The 22,948-nt window shown below is 43.5% G+C and overlaps 1 protein-coding gene across 1 annotated transcript in view; it reads right to left on the bottom strand.

Moving 5' to 3' along the window:
• Positions 1-22,948, bottom strand: part of TMEM132D (transmembrane protein 132D) — an 867,237-nt gene that overhangs the window by 153,111 nt on the left and 691,178 nt on the right. The window contains exon 5 of the mRNA XM_030939289.1: positions 21,681-21,824. Coding sequence (XP_030795149.1) covers positions 21,681-21,824 — 144 coding nt within the window. The remainder of the gene's footprint in view (positions 1-21,680; positions 21,825-22,948) is intronic.

The following is a 22,948-nucleotide window of genomic DNA, read 5'->3' as shown; positions in this document are numbered from 1 at the left end:
AAATGGTAACGGACACAGCTGTGCAACGGGAATGTGTCTTCTTTGTACTGCTGCGTAGTCACAGTCAGTAGGACATCCTATTTCTCACCTCCTTCTAAGAAATGGTGAGTCATCCTGTGGCACTGGAACTTCCCTTGTTCCTTTTCCTGTGGAGTCATGCTTCCAAATAGGACAAAACGAAGTAATCACACATTTCCACGAAGAGATTTACCTGCACTTACCACTGACGGAAACACTTTCTCCACTTTTATGAAGTCACATAGTAAAGAAGTCTTTTCTGGCCACTTGTGTGTTACCCTCACTGTCACCCTATCCCGTATTATTACTTACTAATATGTTTCTTTACATCAACTACTTTTACAATTTAATATGGTTTGAAAGAAGAATATTCAGGAAATCATAGTTGGACGTGCCAAATACATGCTATATATGTTGTCTTAAAATGACGCGGTAGACTGACAGCAACAATGGCTGCAATTTTAATCTCCCTCCCACAACTCACCCATCCTCTTTGCAACAGGACTTTGCAGCTTCTTCCATCAAGAGTTGAAGTCTGTTTTCTATCCCTTGAATGTGGGCATGGAGACAAATTTTGGCCAACAGACTTGCGTCAGCCCTGAGACAAGGCCCCACAAACCTCTGGAAGCTGTTCTCTTTCTCCAGGACTCTGCTGTTGCCTTGTGAGCAGGTCCTGGCTGGCCTCCTAGAGGGTGAAGCTCAGGGCGCCCAGTCACCTTTCAACACCTAGCCTGCCAAAGCCACCAACGTATGCATGAAGCCTTCCTGGATTGGCCAATACTCCAGCTGACTGCAGATTCAAGCACAGACCAGCTGACCCGCAGGCTTCTTGGTGAAATAAATGCTCACTGTTTCAAGTCATTAGGGGTTGTGATTTTTGTTCTGTAGCATTATTGTGACAAGAGATACCAGATACACATGGGCAATATGGCATGCTGGCTTCATATGTTCTGACCCAGGCATATCTTCCTAGCCCTGTGGTTTCCAACTAGAGACAGTTTTGGTCCCCAGTGGGCTTCTGGAGACACATACTAGTTGTCAGGCACAGGTGTGTCTGAAGCACAGGATGGATATTTGAAGGGCAAAAGATGAAACTAGAAGATAGATAGATGGGTAGATAGATAGATAGATAATAGAGATAAATGAGAGAGAGAGGGAAGGAGAGAGAGGGAGAAAGGGAGAGGGGGAGAGGGAGATGGAGTGAGGGAGAGACATGAGAGAGAGAGAGAGAGAGAGAGAGAGAGATCTCAGCCTCTATGAGCTTAATCAGAAATGAAACAGTGTTGTTAGGTGCTGAGTTCTACGTCCCCTGAATTGATTAAGGCTGTAGCTGAGAGTATAATGTTCCTGGCAAGCACCGTTCTGACTTCTGAGTGCTTGAGTGGCTGAGACCACCCACTTTCCTGGAGGACCCACAGTGCCATTTGGTTACAACAGAATTGATGCTACCCACCCTTTACTGGTCAACAAGGTCAACAAAAAAGTAGGGACTGCAGGACAAGAGAGGCTGTTTTACAGGGGATGGGAGGAATCCAGAAGGGGAAGTACATCTGGCCTTCAGGTCCCCATGAGAGAGGAGGAAGTCCCTCAGAGGTGAGTTTTCATTAAGCCATTGGAGGGAAGCCCTAAAGATTTGCTCATAGCCTTTGGAGGTGTCTAAACCACCACTTTTCAGCCTCAGGGACAGGGGACCAATTCCAATCTGAAAGTTTGGGAGCCCAGGCTGTTATTGTACCCGATGTTGCCTGGAGATAATGAAAGAACCAAACGCCAGGCTGATGGGAAAGCTCTCTTTCAAGTTTCCAATCCCTGGGAAGTAAGGAAGACGGCCCCAGCTCAGGCCTCAGAATCAGGACCAAGAGATTAGATGACTTTGTGGGGGGTGAGGACTGCACATGGTGAGGAACGAGGGCTACCCTCCAGGGTCATTGCCAGCGTGGCTGGCTGTGAGGGCTGTTGTGGCCTGGAGAGCTGGCCCATGGCCCACTGTGCATCTGACCCAGGGTGTGTGAGGTCCATCCGGAGGAAGGCTAGGCATCCCCACGGGAAATCAGGAGAATGCACTTAACATTTCCCTCTCTCATTCTGTCACCTCAAAACTGAGGAAGTTAGTGCATAAGGAAGGTTCAGGTGGCACAACGCCGTTTAAATTTCAAGAGAAGCAAGTCTGGTCTGCTGGGATGTTGTTAAGGGTGTCTGTGGCAGGCAGAGTCAAGCTCGGCAAAGACGTCAGTGTCCTCTCCCCTGCAGACTGTGAATGTGTTAGGTTACATGACGGGAAAGTGAGGTTGCTGATGGAAATGGGGTTGCTAACAGCTGATGTTGAAGGGGGAAGCTATCCTGATTATTCAAGTAGGGCAGTGTAATCAAAGAGCCTTTAAAAGTGGAAGAGGGAGGCAGAAAATGAGAATCAGAGGGAGGTGAGACTAGAGGAAAAAAGTTAGAGATGCAGCATGGCTGGCTGTGAAGATACAGGGATGGACAGCAGATGCAGGGAGCGGGTCTCAGGCCTGCAGATGGAGGGAGGGGTCTTGGGGGCCTGCAGATGGAGGGAGGGGGTCTGGGACCTGCAGATAGAGGGAGGGGTCTCAGGCATGCAGATGGAGGGAGGGGTCTTGGGGGCCTGCAGATGCACGGAGGGGGTCTCGGGCCTGCAGATGGAGGGAGTGGACTTGGCCTGCAGATGGAGGGAGGGGTCTTGGGGATCTGCAGATGGAGGGAGGGGTCTTGGGGGCCTGCAGATGGAGTGGGGGGTCTAGGGCCTGCACATGTGGGGGCCTCTGACAGCTGGAAAGTCAAGGAGAGATATTCCCCTAGAACATCCAGAAAACAACACAGTCCTGTTGAGACCTTGATTTTAGCCCAGCACAACTCAGGTTGGTTTCTAACCTACAGAACTGTAAAATAATACATTTGTGTTGTTTTAAGCCACTAAATTTGTGGTCCTTCTTTACAGCAGTGGTGGGAAACTAATACAGATTCCGAGCCCAGGTCCCAGCTCTCTGTTCTCAATGGAGCAGCCCAGAGCTCTTGCTGTCCTGCTGGTGAGACCTCCTCAGACCTCAGGACAGGCCCCGGGTGCTGTCTCGGCACAAAAGGTGCAGCCCCAGATGTGGCTAGGGGCTCCTAGAAAGCTGTTTCCCCTCTTTCCAGACCCGGCTCCAGACGTCCCCTCTGGGTCACTGCCAGTGGTGCTGATCTCGGGCTCCTCAGACCTGGCTATTTCCCCAACAAGGCACGTGGGCCTTGCTTCCTGCCACAGTGCCTGGACTGTTCTTCCTTTCTGACCGTCACATGACTTGCTCACTTAGCCTATGTAGAATCTACTCAAAGCCACCTTTCCAGGGAGGCACATATATAACATATGCTACACATATATGTGTGCACACATACATATACCTTGCTGAACAGACACAGAGAAGGGAAATAGGACACACACAACACACACACACACTGTTCCACATAGGATATGGGATATATACACGTATATTTAAAATAGGTTATGTATAAGAAGTTACACATATAGAATAGAGAACAGAGAGATCTATATGAAAATATCTCCCATTTTCCTGTCTGTGGAAGAAACTGTATATATGAAACTATTATAAAGGATATATATGAAAATAAAACATATATAAATATAGCTCTATATAGGTTATATAGAAGATGAGATATATGTGGATGTATGTGTGTATCCTAGTTTTCTCCCCTGTAAAAGAAACTACATATATGATACTAATTATATAAGATACAGGAGATATATATGTATATTTATATGTATCTCAATAAAAGATTATATATATATCTCTATGCCTCCTGTTTTTCTTCTCTAAAGAGGAAACTATATATATGATACTGTATCATAGGGTATAATGAACCACACACACACACACACACACACACACACACACACACACGCAGTATCCTGTTTTCATCCTTCAGTTGGAAACTCATTAGGGCAGGGACTTTTTTGTTACTGCTTAATCTCCAGCACTCTGATCAGTGGCTCGCATGTATCAGAAACTCAATAAACACTTGTTAAATTATTTATGTTTATGCCGAAGACTCTTCATTAAATCAGTTACAAACATTTTAATTTTGAATTCTGTATGAGAGCCTCCATCATATCTTCTGAACCTTGGGTCTCTAAAGTCTGAACCTGGCCCCATAGAAAAAAAATTCGCATCTAGTGGAGGCACAGTGCTCATTTCTGGTCTTCACCAGGGCCTGAGTCTTACTCTTGGCTGGACCTCGAATGGTTGCTACTACCTTGACCTGCGTCTACACTCACTGGAGAGGTCTGGAAGAGACCCATGGGGCCTCCATCCTGGGCAATTTGTCCTAGGAAATTTTGCTCAGGAACATCAGAATCCAAATAGGAGTCCTTATTTGGAATTTGAAATCCACTGATTTTCTTCCTTGACTGTAGCCATGACCTCCAAAGTAAGAAATGTATCATCACTAGTTTCACTTAGAAGAACTTTGAGCTTGGTTTTCATCTTGATCACACACACTCATTATGTGATACTTGTTTTTCCTCTGGTCTTGGATCAAAGACCTTCCCATAAGGGGAAAGATGGCAGAAGCTTCTGTAATTGTCTCTAAAATTGAAATCAAGACTCTGTGGCAAATTCTTATAAGACAGAAACTGTAAGGCCCTGAAAGACTAATCATGAAAAATACCCCTTTTGGATAAATATAATCTCAAATTTAGGGTTGTACAAATATTTTTGCCATTGTTTTCTCCTCTTATTAATCTTTATTTTCTTGTTTCAGAGGACAGGGCTGGCTGGGTACTAACTATCTATCACTGCCTCCATTGGTGAGACTTTGTGGCATAAATGGGAGGTTTGAAGTACAGCGGGTATGTTACACATTTTAACTGTGATGTGCCTGGTGGCAGCTATGTGCCTCATTTTAGCACCAAAGGAGGTTCAAATCCTAAATCACTCTATACAACACTACCATTCTAACGTTGGGCTTCAAAAATCATATAATAGCTTTATGCCAATTACATGCACTCTGTACATGATACACAGTGTTTAATTCCCTGCATGTTTAGTTAGAGGTTTTAAGGTGACATATGGCATATAACTCATGTTTTAATGCAGCTGTTGCCAATATGTTTTTCTTCTTCATATAGCAATTTTCTTTTGTGGTCACAGAACTAAAAGTCAAGTAAATAATTCTCCATCACAGAAATGGAGGCAAATCAGCAAGGTTCACCCTTACAGGCATGTTAGAAACCCAGAAGGCGCTATGCCTGCAATTTGGACTGCTGCCACCAGGTGGCACCCATTACAAATCCCTTGACCCGTAGTATCTTGCCCACCATGCTTTAGAGCATTTTGCAAATAACACATCCAAAATCGAATTTTACTAAAATAACCCATTAAACACAAAGTATGTGTGTTAAAAACTCAGCCTAACTGGAAATACCATAAAAGGCAAATGAAGGATCTAATACTTTGTATCTCATTGGATGTTTATCAATTTTTAATACAAAGATGGGTTTGTTACTCATTCATTCAACAAATCACTATTTATTAAGCAACTGCTACATGCCAGGCCTTCTGGTAAGTCCAGGAATATAGAAATGAGTAAGACATGTCCCCAGTCTTGAATTCCTCCAACTCTATCAGATTCGCCCACCCATACATAACTAAGGACTACAATGTGCTAAGTGCAATGAAGTCACATTTTACCTAAGAGTTACAGTCTACAGAAAGGCAAAATTTGCCTATAGTGAAGATTTTTCTTGAACATCTCTTAAACTGAAGCTCTTCTGACCAGGTCTCTAGTTTGGACTCTAAAGCCCAACTTTTGTCATTTTGACCTTCAGGGGTTGGGAAGCAACCATTTGCAATCCTCATGGTTTACTTTCATTATCGACCCAGTACCTGTTAAAGGAACCCTTGGCCCATGGCTCCTTGTTTTTATTTAGACTGATAAAGAATTTTAATTTGCTGTCCCATTTGTTCTTCTCCATGTAGAAAACAGAAAATATGGAGAAGCAATTAGGGCTGGGCCCCTCTCTTCCTAACCTCGCCCCTGTTGTCTTACCTTTATGTCCAGAACATTAACTCTGCAGCTATTCTCACCATAGGTTTAATCTTTTCTGAACTGGACTGATAGAGCCATCTGAATACAATCCTAAACATTACCCATCAATACAAATCCAAACAACGCATGTTCTCACTTATAAGTGGGAGCTAAACTATAAGAACTTACGAACACAAAGAAGGAAACAACAGACCTGGGGGTGTACCTGAGGGTGGAGGTGGGAGCAGGGAGAGGAGCAGAAAAGATCACTATTGGGCGCTTGGCTTAATTCCTGGCTGATGAAATAATCTGTACAATAAATCTTCATGACATGAGTTTACCTATGTAACAAACCTTCACGTGTACCCCCAAACCTAAAATAAAAGTTGAATAAAAATAAAAAGAAACATTATCCATTAATTCAACTCTTGAAACTTGTGCTTATTTTTCTTTTGGCCTGGAGGGAGTCTCATCCACCATCCAGGGTATATTTTTACTTTTTCATGTGAAGGTTCAGGAAAAATCCACCCTACAGTGAATATACAGGTGTCTCCTCATCCAAATGAAGAAAATGTTGTTCAGAGTTGTTTCTATGTTTTATTCCACTGAAGAGAGGAGTCCTCCTCCTCCCCATGATAATCAGAATCCTCTATGTGACAACCAAGAGAGATGGCCCTCTCCATCCTCATCCACTGTGACTTCTTAGATAAGATCTTTCTTTCAACAAATATTGATAGCCCAGTGGGCAGCAGGCATTGTTCCAGGCTTGGGGAATCAGTAACGATCAAAACCAACTAGTCCTTACCCTTGTAGAGGCAGACAATGAACAGATAACAAGCAAAAAATATAGGAAGGCTTTGGTGATAAGTTCTATGAAGAAACATAGAGCAGGGAAGAAGGATGGGGAATGTCAGAGATGGGGCATTGCTATTGAAACTGGGGAGATTTGAGCAGAGATCCAAAGACAGTGAGGGGGAGCTGCATGCATCCAGCAGGAGGGAGAAAGGCAGGGTGAGGTCTCCAGGCAAGCACAGGCCTGGGAGGCTCCAAGAGTCATCAAGAAGCCCAGTGTGGCCAGAAGGAGAGTTGCAGGAAATGAGGTCGGGATGGTAGGGGCTAAGAGGAAGGGCGGGGAGATGGAATAGGCCTTAGAGGCACTTGTAAGGAATGTAGCTTTCACTGAGTTGGAGACAGAAACCATGGGAGGATTTTGAGTGGAGAAATAATGTGATGTGGCCCATATTTTAAAAGGATCACTTTGACTCTTGAGTGGAGAGTAGATTTTGGGGTGGGGGACAAGATCAAAAGCAACAAGGAGAAGCTTATAGGAAATTCATATTACCTTGTGACCCTGACCCACTTATCTGGTTCTAAATAATTAAACCAGGGAAGGATTTGTGCAGATAGTCCTAAAATTAAGAACATAGCTGAAGGCATATTCCTACTTATAAGGGAATTTACGCATAATTGAAGTGACTCTGATTAATTTTCCAACACAACCACATGTGTTTTTCTCTGGTCACAGAACTGAAAGTCTGTTAGAATCAAAGTTTCTCATGTTAAATGGATTATGTTCCTTCAACAACAGAAAAAACTGAGGAATAAAGAGTTTATGGGGGCCAGTCGTGGTGGCTCACACCTGTAATCCCAGCACTTTGGGAAGCCGACACAGGCGGATCACTTGAGGTCAGGAATTCGAGACCAGCCGGGCCAACATGGTGAAATCCCATCTCTACCAAAAAAACAAAAATTAGCTGGGTATGGTGGCAGGTGCCTGTAATCTCAGCTACTTGGGAGGCTGAGGCAGGAAAATGGCTTGAACCCAGGAGTCAGAGGCTGCAGTGAGCTGAGACTGTGCCACTGCACTGCAGCCTGGGCGACAGAGCGAGACTCCATCTCAAAAAAAAAAAAAAAAAAAAAAGAGTTTATGGATCTTGCCCTGGTTGTTGTTTTTTATAAATATCAGAACAAGGATTTAAATCCATGCAATTTGACTCAGGAGCTAAAATGCTTAAGCAACATGTTATACTCTTTTCACGTAGCAACAGTCAGGTAGGATGTAGTTGTGGCTTTATCTCTAGAAAGGGCATATGTCCCTCAGTCTGCTGCAATCCTCATGATTCCTTATTGCTTTTACTCATTTAAATTATCTCCTGGCTCTTGTATTCTTCTGGGCTTGTGATTCCTGGTCTAAATGTTCTCCAAAATCCTTTATGCAAATTCTATGTAAGTGGGGTGGCATGGGGAGGTCATGCGGTTTCTTTCTAGGTCTAAGATGCCCCATGATTGGCAGTACTGGGGATTGTCAACCAATGTCTGAGCACAGTAAAATGGTGTGGTGTATTTGACTGGTGATGTCTGCCCTGGGTATGGTACTGGGAGGAGTACCTTGTGTGAGGTTTATTTGATGATGCTGTTCTAGACTAACCTTAAGATATAGGGCAAGGTTGGTCCATCTTTGACCCATTTTCTCTCATTTTTTTTTGAGGCATTCCCATTTCTCCAGAATATTAATCTCTGCTTGTCCAGATTTGCCTATCAAAAAGAAAAGTGATCTAAACAATTCATCATGACAAAAATTTCCAGGAATTGATATATACAATCTCACCTAGAAATGTATTAACTTTAATAAAGGATTGTAGGGAGAGATCAATGCTTAATCCAATGGCATGAAGTCTTGTTGGAAGAATTGCAAGCATCTGTGGAGGAGTTACTTTTGGCTGGGGGAGTAAGTTTCAGTAAATAATCATGAAAGTCACCACCCATGAAGAAAAGGCCCAGTAAAGTCCATGAGCAGAGATTGGCACTTTCTCTACAAAGGACTGGGTAAGTATTTTCAGTATCGCAGGCCATATGATTTCTCTCACAACAGCTCAACTCTGCCCTGGTCATGCAAAAGCAGCCATTAACAAGATATAAATGAGTGGGTGTGGCTGTGCTGCAATGAAACTTTCTTTATGGATACTGAACTTTGGATTGTATATAATTTTTATATGTCCACTCTGTCACTGTAGCACAAAAGCAGCCATAGACAATACTCAACAGGTAAACATGCCTAATCTCATCCCCAAGTAGGCATAGTTTGCCAACCCCTATTCTAGAAGATGAGTAATAGAGGAAGATAGAAAAGGGTTGGAAATGGATACCATGTATGTGATCTGTGATGAAGCGTCAGAACTCTCTGTGCCTCAATTCCCTCACCTCAAAAATGAGGATAAAAATAATACCACTTTCGATGGCGCAGAACAGAAAGCATAGAAATGAATCCATGCTTGTAAAGTCCATTGATTTCCAACAAAGGTTCCAGGAATACACAATGGGAAAGGACAGTCTCTTTAATAAATGACACTGGGAAAACTGGATATCCACACGCAGAAGCATAAAACTGGACCCTTATCACATATCACATCCAAAAATCAACTCAAAATAGATTAAAGACAAATAGATTAAACACAAAACCAGAACCTGCAAAATGACTAGAAGAAAACACAGGGAAAACACTGTATGAGTTTTGTGTGGGCAATAATTTTCTGTACTTAACCTTGAAAGTACAGGCAACAAAAACAAAATAGACAAATGAAATTGAATGAAAGATAAATATTTCTGCATAGCAAAGGAAACAATTGACAGTGTGAAGATATAAACAGTGGAATGGGAGAAAATATTTGCAAGCCATACATCCAATAAGGGTTAACATCTAAAATATATAAGAAATTCAAACAACTCAATACTAAGAAAACAATCCAATTAAAACATGGGCAAGGGAACCGAGTAGACATTTCACAAAAGAAGAGCTGCAAATAGTCAACAGATGTATTTAAAAATGCTCAACATTACGAAGCATTAGGGAATGATGATTAAAACCATTCCTTGCTTTTACTATCACCTCATACCTGTCTTAATGGCTATTATTAAGAATTGTTAAAATTATAAAAAATCATTAAGAATTATTAAAAATATAGCAAGTGTGGGCAAGGATGTAACAAAAAGGGAACCTTTGTATACTGTTGGTGGAAATGTAAATTAATCTGGTTATTGTGGAGAACCGTATGGAAGTTCCTCCAAAAACGAAAATAGAATTACCATATAATCTATCAATCCCACTGCTGGGTATATACCCCAAAGATCTGAAATTAGCATGTCGAAGAGATGTCTGCACTCCTGCGTTCACTGCAGCACTACTTACAAGAGCCGAGTTAGGGAACCAACCTAAGTGTCCATCAACAGATGGATAGGTAAATCCATCCACATATAAACAATGGAATACTACCCAGATATTAAAAAACATTGTATCATTTTTGACAATATGTATGAAATTTGAGAACATTATGCTAAGTGAAATACACAAGGCCCAGAAAGACAAATACTACATTTTCTCATACGTGGACTCTAAACTAAAATAATGATCTCATCAAAGCAGAGAGTACAATGGTCATTACAGACATTGAGGTTTTGGTACAAGGCCTCAGTTAGCCAGAAAGAATAAGTTATTTTTTAAAAATCTATCTCACAGTGTGGAGAATATAGTTAATAATAGTATATTGTACATTTCAAAAAGTGTCAAGGGAGTAAATTTCAACTGTCCTCACTACAAAAAATAAGTATCTTAAGTGAAGGATATATTAATTAGTTTGATTTAATTATTTCACATTTTATTCATCAACCATAACATCACTTTGTGCTCCGTAAATATATATACTTATAAACTGTTAATTTACAATAAAGTAAAAATTAAAACAGAAAATATATGTGTCAAACTATAACTGATAAAAATACCTATTGCATAGGGTTGCTGTGAGGATTAAAGAAGCAAATCCTTACCTGCTATGAAGTAAGCATCCAAAAAGTATTAAAAAATCACAGTTTCTATTCTTATTGCTATAACATGTCCATCTACTTTTTTTTTTTTTTTTGAAACAGGGTCTCGTTCTGTCATCCAGGATGGAGTGCAGTGGCGCCATCATGGCTCACTGCAGCCTCGACTTCCCAGGTTCCAGCAATTCTCCTCCATCAGCATCCTTAGTAGCTAGGATAACAGGTATGTACCCAGCTAATTTTTGTATTTTTGGTAGAGATAGGGTTTTGCCATGTTGCTCAGGCTGGTCTCGAATTCCTGAGCTCAAGTGATCCGCCCGTCTCAGCCTCCCGAAGTGCTGGGATTACAGGTGTGAACCACCACTCTTGGCTATATCTAACTACTTTTAATCCTGCATCAGGAGTGAAATAATCTACTAACAATTCTGAAATCACACATTAGGTTTTAGAAACAGATTGATATAGTGGAAGAAGAACTTACAAGATGAGCCTATGGATAGGAAGCAGAAATGTTGTTTTCTCTAAACTAATACATTTACTCCCATATTATCCATTTTCATACTGCTGTGAGGAAATACCTGAGAATGGGTAATTTACAATGAAAAAGAAGTTTAATGGACTCACAGTTCCACATGGCTGGGAGGCCTCACAATCACGGTAGAAGGTGTAGGAAGAGCAAAGGCATGTCTTACACGGTGGCAGACAAGAGAGCTTGTGCAGGGGAACTGCCCTTTATAAAACCATCAGGTCTCATGACACTTATTCACCATCACGAGAACAGCATGGGAAAGATCCGCCTCCATGTTTCAATTACCTCCCACTGGGTCCCTCGCATGACACGTGGGGATTATGGGAGCAACAATTCAAGATAAGATTTGGGTGGGGACACAGCCAAACCATATCAACTCCTAATCCAGCAATAACAAAATCCTAACATTAGGAAGTCAACTTTAGGAAAGAATCACCACTATTTCTTGTCCAAATAGAATGCCATGATCGAAAATCAGTAATAATGCCAGGTGAGTATGCAAAGTTTATGTGATACAGTGCATCTTTATTTCCCCCTAACTCTCCCTGCCATGAATCCACTTGGATCTCCATTGGATGGAGGGGGGACCACCAGGGTCAATCCCTGTATCCCGCAGGTGGTCACTCCCACTCTGCAGCTACAGAGTCCTTTCCAATATTAAAGGATTCCTATCAAAATGACCACCCTTTGGCCACATGATGGATTGAAGAAAGTGTCTATTGGGAGGTCAGTCTAAACCATTACCCCTCCTGAATAAAAGAGCCTCAGAGACACTCCTTCACTAATCAAAAGTGCATCTCCTGTGTCAATGCATCAAAGGTATCAAGCTTGTACACGGGGGATGCTATTGTTATATGGCCAGTCTGCTTCCCGAGAACTCTTCCCTGCAGGTGACACAGGAAGTCTTCAAAGGAGGCAGCAGGGGTCAGTGAGGAGGTGCAATCCCTGCAACTTCTCCATTCCTTAGCTGAATATTTGAAGCCATTTGGCTAAACTCTTGGGATGCGGACAAAAAAGCTGATCGGAAGTTATAGGATCTGCAGGTGGAGGAAAAAAAGAAGCGACTAATTAGGAAGCTGCCTCCTGAGGGCTGTCCCTGTGGCAGTGCAGGTGGTCGGGCGTCCAGCTGGATTGCTGAAACAGAACTGCACGGGAGCCAGCTCCCCACGGCTCTCCTCTCCTCAGGAACAGGCTGCTGGAAGAGGAGTCAGGCCATTCAGGCCCCAACACTGAAGCGCTCCACCAGGGATGCTGAAAATAGCTGCGGAAGAGCCTCTCTGATTTTCCACTCTTCTCTTCCTCCCAGTTGTTTATTCAGCTTGTTATGTGTTGTGCTCCCATCCCCGAAATTATACTCCTTCTCCTCACAGCAGTTTGCTACTCTCACAGAGAGAAAGATTCTACTTTGATCCACCTTAGGGGAATGTGTCAAGCTTTATTACACCTGATTTCCACTGGTGTGTGTCTCTGGTGCAGAAGCAAGGGTGGATGTTGATGCTGTTGAAATGCTGTAAAATAAAGCAGGTTCACCAAGAGCAGCTGTAATCAGGTAGGGCTACAGCCCCCTTTGAATTTTTTTTTTTTAATTTTTTTTGAGATGGTCTCTCTCTGTTGCCAGGCTGGAGTGCAGTGACATGATCTCGGCTCACTGCAACCTCCGCCTCCCGGGTTCAAGCAATTCTCCTGCCTCAGCCTCCTGAATAGCTGGGCCTACAGGCGAAAGCCACCATACCCAGCTAATTTTTGTACTTTTTAGTAGAGACGGGGTTTCACCATTTTGGCCAGAATGGTCTCAATCTCTTGACCTCGTGATCCACCCGCCTCGGCCTGCCCCCTTTGATTTTTATCAGTGGACATGTCTGAAATATTTGGTGGATACTGGTTTATTCAGGACTGTTAATGAACACCTGAGCCTGTAAGTTGCAACAACAACAACAAAAACCTTAGCAAATTTTTCAAGAGTAATACTTGAGCCCAAGTCAGTCTTCCTCCGAGTGTTTGAAGTGTGGCTGGCTTTAGGCGAGAGCAGCTCTCCCATCAGCTGCTCTGTGGGTTCTTACACTGTTCCCAACCCCGAGGCTATCCCACTCCTAAGAGGCTGCAGGGGACATGGGCTGGTCTTGCTGCAGAGAGTCCACTGCCCTTCTCTGTAGTGACAATACACAGGTTGACCCTGGGGGACCCTACTCCCCAAACTCCTCATTGAGTTCATGTGCTTTGAGATGACTTAGGGTTTGGACAACCAGTATGTTTGGATCCCTGGCTGCAGTGCTGGGCTCAAGGATAAGGAGGTGACCTAACTAGGTCCCATAAGAACACATCCCAGGATTTATACAGGAATGCCCTAGAAGACAAACACTCTTTTCTATTGGATGTGAGCCAGTTCTGAGGCATCCATCTTGCTCCCACAAGGACAGCTCTGTGAGAATGAAACTCATACAGAAGAGTGTCTATAGGGAAGAAAAAGTGAGAAAGAGTGGGGGTAGGGGGAGAGAGAGAGAAGGAGGGAGGGAGAGGGAGAAAGGGGATGTTCTGGTGATATATTTTGGAGTTCTAAATAAAACACCCTAAGCTAGCCCCAAGCTGGACTTTTCAATCATGTGACAATTTTTTTAACTTGTTAATGTAGGTGGCATTTCCTATTATTTCCAACCTCTGAGAATCACAATGGATATTATTGCAAACATCTGAAATGCTTTCACTGGGGACCTGTTGCCTTCCAGAAAAAAAAACAACAACAACCGAGCATCATTGAAAGGCAGAAGAGAGCATGCCTTTATGCAATTTACAATTCAACATGAATGAGTTTTCAGTAGATTTCCTGAGAGGAGGTTTTGATGTGGCTGGGGAAGCCCACACCAGCCTGTTGGGCCTTTGGCTGAGGAAAGAAGAGAAAGCAAATAAAAATAAAAAGACTGGGGCCTTTCAAGGCAGACCTTCTCCACTCAGAGGCTTTCCAGGGGCTGCACAGGTGGCTGTGACACATCTCTGAGAATCCCTTGGCTTTCTTTCTTAACAGCCTCCAAATGACGCCAAAACATCACACATACCAGGTGGCTCTTTGTCCACATCTGTGATTCACAGAGCAGCACAATGACAACTGTGTGAGCTGTGGGTTTTGATTTTTAAGTTGCGCATCGCGCTTTGAGGCTTATTGGTGGATGTAAAATAAATGCTGCGAGGTTTTTCATTTTTTGTTGCACCCTTTATATTTCCAAGGGTGGTTTCATGAGTCATTCTCAGAAACAAAGGGAGGAAAAACATTTCTTTCTCAAGAGTTCCAGCCCAAGTCTCAAGCTTGCATCTCATTGGCTCTGATTGGATAATACGTCTGTCTCTGAGCCAGTGGCATGTCCAGAATTTGCAATGCTCTGATTGGCCACCCTGAATCACATGACCACTCCTGGAGGCTGGAAGTGTGGCCACAAGCCGGAAGAACCGCCTCCTATTCCCCTTCCTCATGCCATTTCCTCTGCTGGCAGGGCAGACTGGGCACAGGTTCATCCTTCAGGTATTACACCCCCAGGGAAACCTTGACTGATGTAGTTATGTTTTCCCTTCAGTGTTTAAACTATGTGAGGCAGCTTTAGACTAAACTTAACACTAGGCACACAGTAGTTGCTCAAGAAATGTTTGCTGTCAAACATATTTGAGCAAATGTTTGCTGACAGCAAACATTTCTTGACCACCTACTATGTGCCTTGTGTTAAGCTTAGCCTAAAGCTGCTGCATGCAGCTTAAGTTTGGCTCAAAGATTTCTCCATGCCTACTGAACAGTAACCTAACTGCATGTTCAACCATGCTGCAACGTGCTCTTGTACCAATTGCTGAGTGTCAACAATTACAGGTAGCCAATACTTCAAACCATGTTCAAATACAGCAAATGCTGAGCTGTAACCAATCCGGCTGCATCTGCACCTCACTCTGTTTTCTGTGGTCCACTTTCCTTTTTCTGTCTATAAATGTCATCTGACCACATAGCAGCTCCAGAGTCGCTCTGAACCTGTTCAGATACTGGGGGTTCCCTAATTTGTGAATCATTATTTGCTCAATTAAACTCTGTTACATTTAATTTGTTTAAGGTTTTCCTTTTAACACCAGTGTTGACTGACAGCCAGGAGGGCAATGCTTGCTAGAGCTTTTGGTCCAGTGGCCCTGCTTCTGTGGGAACTCAGCTGGTGGGTGCAGCCTCCTGTGGTCCCAGGAAGCATTTGGATGGCAGGCAGGCATTGTTACCCACCCCTGCCACTGGTAACCAGGCAAGTCACTCCTGCTAGAGCTTCTGGCTCAGTGGTCCTACTTCTGCCTAAGTTTGCCAAGGGGCACAGTCTCCTGTTGCTCTGGAAACATGTGGATGGCTGGGCAGGGAACTCCACCCTCTCTTGCCTCCCAGAGCCAGATGTGTCACACCCAGAGAGCTTCCAACACAGCAGTCCTGTTTCCGCCTGAGTTCTATGGACAGGCACAACCTCATATTTCCCCAGGGAGCATATGGACAGCAGATTAGGACCAACCTGGCAAGTATACAGCTTGTCTGCCAATTGCGGCTCCTGCCTGAGGGAGCCTCATGGACCAGCATACTGAACAAAAGAAATACAGGCATGAAAACAGTAATCAGAGGGGGCTCCTCAGAGACCCAGGAGCAGACTAGAATTGAAGCCAGTCAACTGAACCCACCTTATACCATAATCAAACCCCCTAGAACGTTCATCAAATAAGAAAAAAGCAAAAAAACCCATCCAAAGGACCCAACTTCAAATACTGAAGAAATATCAGCCCACACAAATGAGAAAGAGCAAACACAAAACTCTGGCAACCAAAAAAGCTGGAGTGCCTTTTTTCTTCTAAATGACTGCACTAGTTCCCCGGTAAAGGTTCTTAACGAGGCTGAAATGGCTGAAATGATATAAATAGAATTCAGAATATGGATAGAAACAAAGATCACTGAGATTCAAGAGAACATCAAAACCCAATCTAAGGAAATTAAGAATCACAATAAAATGATATAAGAACAAAATAGCCGTTATAAAAAAGAAGCAAGCTGATGTGACAGAGCTTAAAAAACACACTACAAGAATTAAATAATGCAATTGCAAGTATTAAAAGCAGAATTGACCTAGCTGAAAAAATCTCAGAGCTTGAGAGCTGTCTGTCTGAAATAATTCGGTCAAACAAAAATAAAGGAAGGAAATGAAGAAGAACAAGCAAAGCCTCCGAGGAAGGCGTGTGGGATTATGTAAAGTGACCAAATCTGCAACTCACTGGTATCCCTGAAAGAGACAGGGAGAAAGCAAGCAGCTTGGAAAACATATTTCAGGATATCATCCATGAAAACTTCCCCAACTTCACTAGAGACACCAAAATTCAAATTCAGGAAATGTAGAGCACCCCTGTGAGATATTACAGAAGAAGAACATCCCCAAGACACAATCATCAGATTATCCACGGTCAAAATGAAAGGAAAAATGTTAAGGGCAGCTAGAGGGAAGGGGCAGGTCACCTACAAAGGGAACCCCACCAGGCTAACCGTGGACCTTGCAGCAGAAACCCTACATGCCAGAAGAGATTGGGGTCCTACATTCGACATTCATAAAGAAAAAATTTTCAACCAAAAATTTCATATCCAAACTAATCTTCATAAGTGAAGGAGAAATAAGTCCCTTTTTCAGACAAGCAAATGCTGAGAGAATTTGTTACCACCAGACCTGCCTGACAAGAGTTACTGAAAGGAGCACTAAATATGGAAAGGAAAGACCATTTCCAGCCAATTTGAAAAAACACTTAAATACACAGAACAGTGACATTAGAAAGCAACAACACAAGCAAGTCTATGACTAACAACACCAAGACAGGATCAAATCTGCACATATCAATACTAACTTTGAATGTAAATGGGCTAAATGCCTCAATTAAAAGGCACAGAATAGCAAGCTGGATAAAGAAACAAGACTTAATGGTATGCTGTCTTTAAGAGACCCATCTCACATGTAGTGACATCCATTGGCTCAAAATAAAGGGATGGAGGAAAATCTATCAAAGAAATAGAAAATGGAAAAAAAAGCAAGAGTTACAATCCTAATTTCAGAAAAAGAAACTGACTTTAAACCAACAAAGATGAAAAAAAGAAGGGCATTATATAGTACATGGTTCAATTCAGTAAGACCTAATTATCCTAACTATACCTGCATCCAATACAGAAGCATCCAAATTCATAAAGCAAGTTCTTAGAGACCTAGGAAGAGACTTAGATCCCCATACAATAATAGTGGGAAATTTCAACATCCCATTGACAGTATTAGACAAATCATTGAAGCGGAAAATTAACATAGATATTCAGGACCTGAACTCAACACTTCACCAAATGAACCTCATAGACATCTACAAAACTCTCCACCCCTAAACAATAGAATATACATTCTTCTCATCACCATGTGGCACATACTCCAAAATCAACCACATAATCAGACATAAAACAATCCTTAGCAAATTCAAAAAAATATTGAAACCATACCAACCACACTCTCAGACCACAGCACAATAAAAATACAAATAAATATAAGGAAAATCACCCAAAATCATAAAATTACATGGAAGTTAAACAACCTACTCCTGAATGACCTACCCCTTCCTTATACCACATATGAAATTAACTCAAGATGGATTAAATACTTAAATGTAAATCTAAAAACTATAAAAACCCTGGAAGATAACCTAAGAAATACCATTCTGGACATAGAACTTGGCAAAGATTTCATGATGCAGATGCCAAAAGCAATTGCAACAAAAACAAAAATTGACAAACAGGATCTAATTAAAGTTAAGAGCGTCTGCAGGGCAAAAGAAACTCAACGGAGTAAACAGACAACCTACAAACAGAATGGAAAAAATATTTGCAAACTAAGCATCTGACAAAGGTTTCATATCCTACACCTGTAAGGAACGTAAGCAATTTTACAAGCAAAAACCAACCCCACTAAAAAGTGAGCAAAGGACATGAACAGACATTTTTCAAAAGAAGACATATATACAGCCAATAAGCATATGAGAAAATGCTTAACATCGCTAATCATTAGAGAAAAGCAAATCCAAATCGCCATGAGATACCATCTCACACTAGTCAGATGGCCTATTAAAAAGTCAAAAAAAGAAAAAAAAAAAAGCATATGCTGGTGAGGTTGTGGAGAAAAGGGAATGCTTATACGGTGCAAATTGGGAATGCAAATTAGTTCAGCCACTATGGAAAGCAGTTTGGTGATTCCTCAAAGAGCTAAAAACAGAACTACCATTCAATCCAGCAATCCTATTATTTGATATATACCCAAAGGAATATAAATCATTCTACCATAAAGATACATGCATGTGAATGTTCATTGCTACACTGTTCACAATAGCAAAGACATGAAATTAACCTAAATGACCATCAATGCTAGACTGGATAAAGAAAATGTGGTACACATACACCATGGAACACTATGCAGCCATAAAAGAGAATGAGATCATGTCCTTTGCAGGGACATGGATGGAGCTGGAGGCCATTATCCTAACTAACATAGGAATAGAAAACCAAATACTGCATGTTCTTGCTTACAAGTGGGAGATCAACAAGGAGAACACATGGATACTAGGAGGGGAACAACACACACTGGGGTCTATGGGAGAGTGGAGGGTGGGAGGGGGAGAGGATCAGAAAAAAATACCTCTTGCATACTGCGCTTATTACCTGGCTGATGAAATTATCTGTACGTCAAAGCTCTGTGACACGCAGGTGACCTATTAATATATAACAAACCTGTACATGTACCCCCAATCTGAAATGAAAGTTTAAAACACACACAAAAAACAAAACAAACAAAAAACCCCCCAATACTGTTGTGATAAGAATAGAGTGGCGAACAAAGTGGACCCAAATAGCACTGCCCTCATGGAGCTTAGGTTCCAACGAGGACAGTCAGACAATGAATACAGCCCTGCCCTCACGGAGCTTAGGTTCCAACATTCCAATGAGGACAGTCAGACAATGAATACAGCCCTGCCCTCACGGAGCTTAGGTTCCAACGAGGACAGTCAGATGATGAATACAATAAACAAAAATACATAGTGTATCTGTGAATACATAAACATATGCTATGTATGACATATATGGATATATAAATAGAAGTTCAGCAGGGATGGGGAAGGCAGTGCTGTGGGTGTCTGTAAAGATTTTGCTGATGCTGCTCAGGAAAGGCCTTGGGGAGAAGATGAGGTGAGGGAGCCATGCAGGCATCTAGGGAAAGAAATTTAAAGGCAGAGGGAGGGGAGGGGATGCCTGTACTGTTACAGGAGCGGCCAAGACTTCAGTGTGACCAGAGTGGAAGGAACCAGAGGGGCTGTGCCTAGCGTGAGGTCAGCGTTACAGCAGGTGTGGCTGCAAAGGTTTGATTCTGTCTCTGTAAACACTTTGGCTTTTCCTTTGAGGAGGGGAAGCCAGTGAATTTTTTTTTATAAAAACAGTATTGATCCATAATAAATATACATATTTTGGGGTCCACGTGGCCATTTAATACATTCATACAATTTGCAAAGATCCAATCAGTGTAACTAAGATAACCTCCACCTAAGTTGTTTGATGTTTCTTTATGCAAGGAACATTTGTATTATTCTCTAGCTATTTTGAAATATGTAATAGATTGTTGTAAACTGTCGTCACCCAACTGATCTGTCTCACATGAGGTTAGATAGATCTCTAACCTCATGATTAGACTGATTTCTTCTATCAAACTGCACATCCGTGTCCACTCATCAGCCTGGAGGTCATCATGTGAGAGAAGTGGGAGGGGCCAAGCAGAGGAGTGACATGATCAGATCGCCTGTGGCCGCCCTGGCTGTGGCACTAAAGAGGGGTTATGGGAGAGGAGGCAAGGATGGGACCTAGGACACCAGTCAGGTGGTCAATGCTTTGATTGAGGTGACTGTTTCTGGGATCGGGGTGGTGGCAGGACCTGTGAAGGAGGACTGGATCCTGGCTATCCTTGGAAGGCATTGCCAACAGGATTTGCTGAAGGCTTGGAAGTGCAGAGAGGGGAGAAATGTAAGATGAGCCTAGATATTGGCTGGAGCCAGTCAAGGAAGTCTCCCTGTGATGATGTGAGGAAGATTCTGGAATGAGTAGGCCGGAGTGCTGTATGATGTCATGTGTTCCTGCTGCCCTGTTGCTTTCTGACATCTCTGCCTTCTCTCTGAAACCTTAAGGATGGGGCTTGTCCGTCTCATTTATGCGGTCCTAGAGTTTTGAACAGTATCTAGCACTTAGTGGGGATTAGATTTGCGTTTGTTGACTGTGTTTTAAGTGAGCAAAAATGCTCCGTGAAGATTTGCTTCAGAGCAGACAACACACCAGTTCCTGTCTGGGTATTGTCCTGTGCTCCGGCCCTGGCTGGGACTCATGCGGAAGGAGTCTCGGGAGCCTCGTGACGCCCTTCTCGTTGTCCCGGGCTTTTGTTGGCAGCCTCCTCCTTCAAGGAGGTGCCTGCTGCATCTGTCACTGCAGCCCTGGCTCTGGAGTGGGCGGTGGCAGCCTGAGGAACCCATTTACCTCCCGCAGGCTGGAAGTGTTCTATGAGGTTCCTGGCAGAGCAAGACTCCATGTCCCCGGCCTCCTCCATCCGTCTCCCAGTGTGCCTTTGTTTTGAATGATTTTTGCATTCAATTGAAGAGGCCGAGATGAAGGAAGGAGGGGTGAGCGCTGTTCATCCACATCCCTAGCTCAGGTGGAATTTTGTGGGCTGAGCAGAGGAATAGAGAACGATTTCCTCTTTCTCCCTTGGCCAGTATTGTAAATCAAAGCTGGGAGTAGTTGTATACCTTATACCACCATTGATTTCACACAAATGCTGTGTGCTAGAGAATCATCCCGGAGTGTGTGGACACACACCCATCCGCCTAGGCTCTGGGGCTCCCTCCCCTCTTCTCCCTGGCCTGGGGTGGGTGGAGGGTAAGCTGGTCCCTGCCTCCCGCCACAATCTCCGTGGGGATCTGGGAAGAGGCCAAGGGCATTCGGCAAACACAGAGTGTCAAGGGACAGCCTCCCAGACTCGGAGTCATCAGCCAGAGCAGTTTTGCATTCTGTCCAATATTTGTGCCAGGGAGAATCTCCTGATTTAAGTGGCAGGATAACCAGAATGGGATGGGAGCGATCCTGTGGGACCCAGAGGTCCCAGAGGTCCCAAGCTGGTCCAGGAGCACAGAAGCTGACATGACAGCAGGTTTTTGCAGGGGCGGGGAGGTGTCAACTTGCCTTAATCACGTCTTCATCAGACGATCTACACTCCACAGACTCCAACAGCTCTGTCACTGTGCCGTCGTCCTCCACGGAGACCACTTTCACCGGGACAGCCACCGTCTTCCCCGTGAGGATGGCTGTGTTCAGAATTTCTGCCTCCTGGAAGACCAAACACACCCTTCCATCACATCCCCTCCTGAGATGGCCCAGCCCCCGGGAGTATGCCGCCTGCCTTTCCTCAGCCGCCCTGCAAACAGCACTGGCCTCTTCTGCAGGCTCAGAAATCCCGGTGGGCAGCACCCACTGGGTGACTGTGGCAGCCAAGGGATCATGTTCTGTCCTCACCCAGATTCCTGCAGGACAACTATGATGGCGAAGGGGTGGAGGATAGAAAAAGTGGTGGAGAAAATTTATTACTAATATTGTGTTGGCGAACAGTTATGTGTCAGGCGCCTTTGTAAGTGCTTTAAAAATACCAGCTCATCAATCCTCATGGCATCCTGATAAGACAAAGTTTCTTCTTCTTCCCAGTTTACAGATGGCACAGAGAGGTTTTGTGACTTGCCCAGGGTCACCCAGGTAGAAATCAATGAAGGCAGGATTTGAGGCTGGGAAATCCAGCTCCTGAGTCCATGTATCAGCTAACTCAAACAGGTCTAAACATGGACACGACGATGGTGGCTTCAGCAGCCGATGGATGGCTAGAGGGGCCTGGTGTTGTGCAAGAAGCTTAGATGAGCAGCACTGCACCACCCGAGTGTGGCATGTGGGGAAGACAGAGGCAGGGAGAGGGCCCTCACTCTCCGTGCTCTCTTGCTCTGGCTTTCTTTCACTCTGTTTCAATTTTCCAGGCTTTTATTGGGTCCTGGCCTTCAGACTGTGTCTGGAATGTTATTGTGGCTCCAGCAGCGCTCCCACATCCCCACTGATGTGATCCACGCTGCACCACACATATCCACACTCACTCCAACATGCATTTTGCTGCAAACCCTTCTTTCATAGAGCAGCTCAAGACGTGTGTCTTTAGGGGTATCCCAGCTTGCCCCGAGTATCTGCTTTCAGAATGAAGAATGCCCTGAACCTTTCCCCTTGGTAGTACCTAACAGTTGCTGTTTTACCTATAGTTATTTAATCCCTTTATCTCTCTTGCAGACTGTAAGCTCCATGGGGCTGTATCTGCTTTCTGCTCACTAGCACCTGGCACAGAGCTTAGCTACAATGAACGGTGTTAATATTTGTTGAGTGCACTCAACAGGGAAAGGATTGGGACTCACATCCTCACC

This window comes from Rhinopithecus roxellana, chromosome 10, assembly GCF_007565055.1.
Source record: "Rhinopithecus roxellana isolate Shanxi Qingling chromosome 10, ASM756505v1, whole genome shotgun sequence".
NCBI classification, from domain to species: Eukaryota; Metazoa; Chordata; class Mammalia; order Primates; family Cercopithecidae; genus Rhinopithecus; species Rhinopithecus roxellana.
This window is presented reverse-complemented; position numbering and strand designations above follow the sequence as displayed.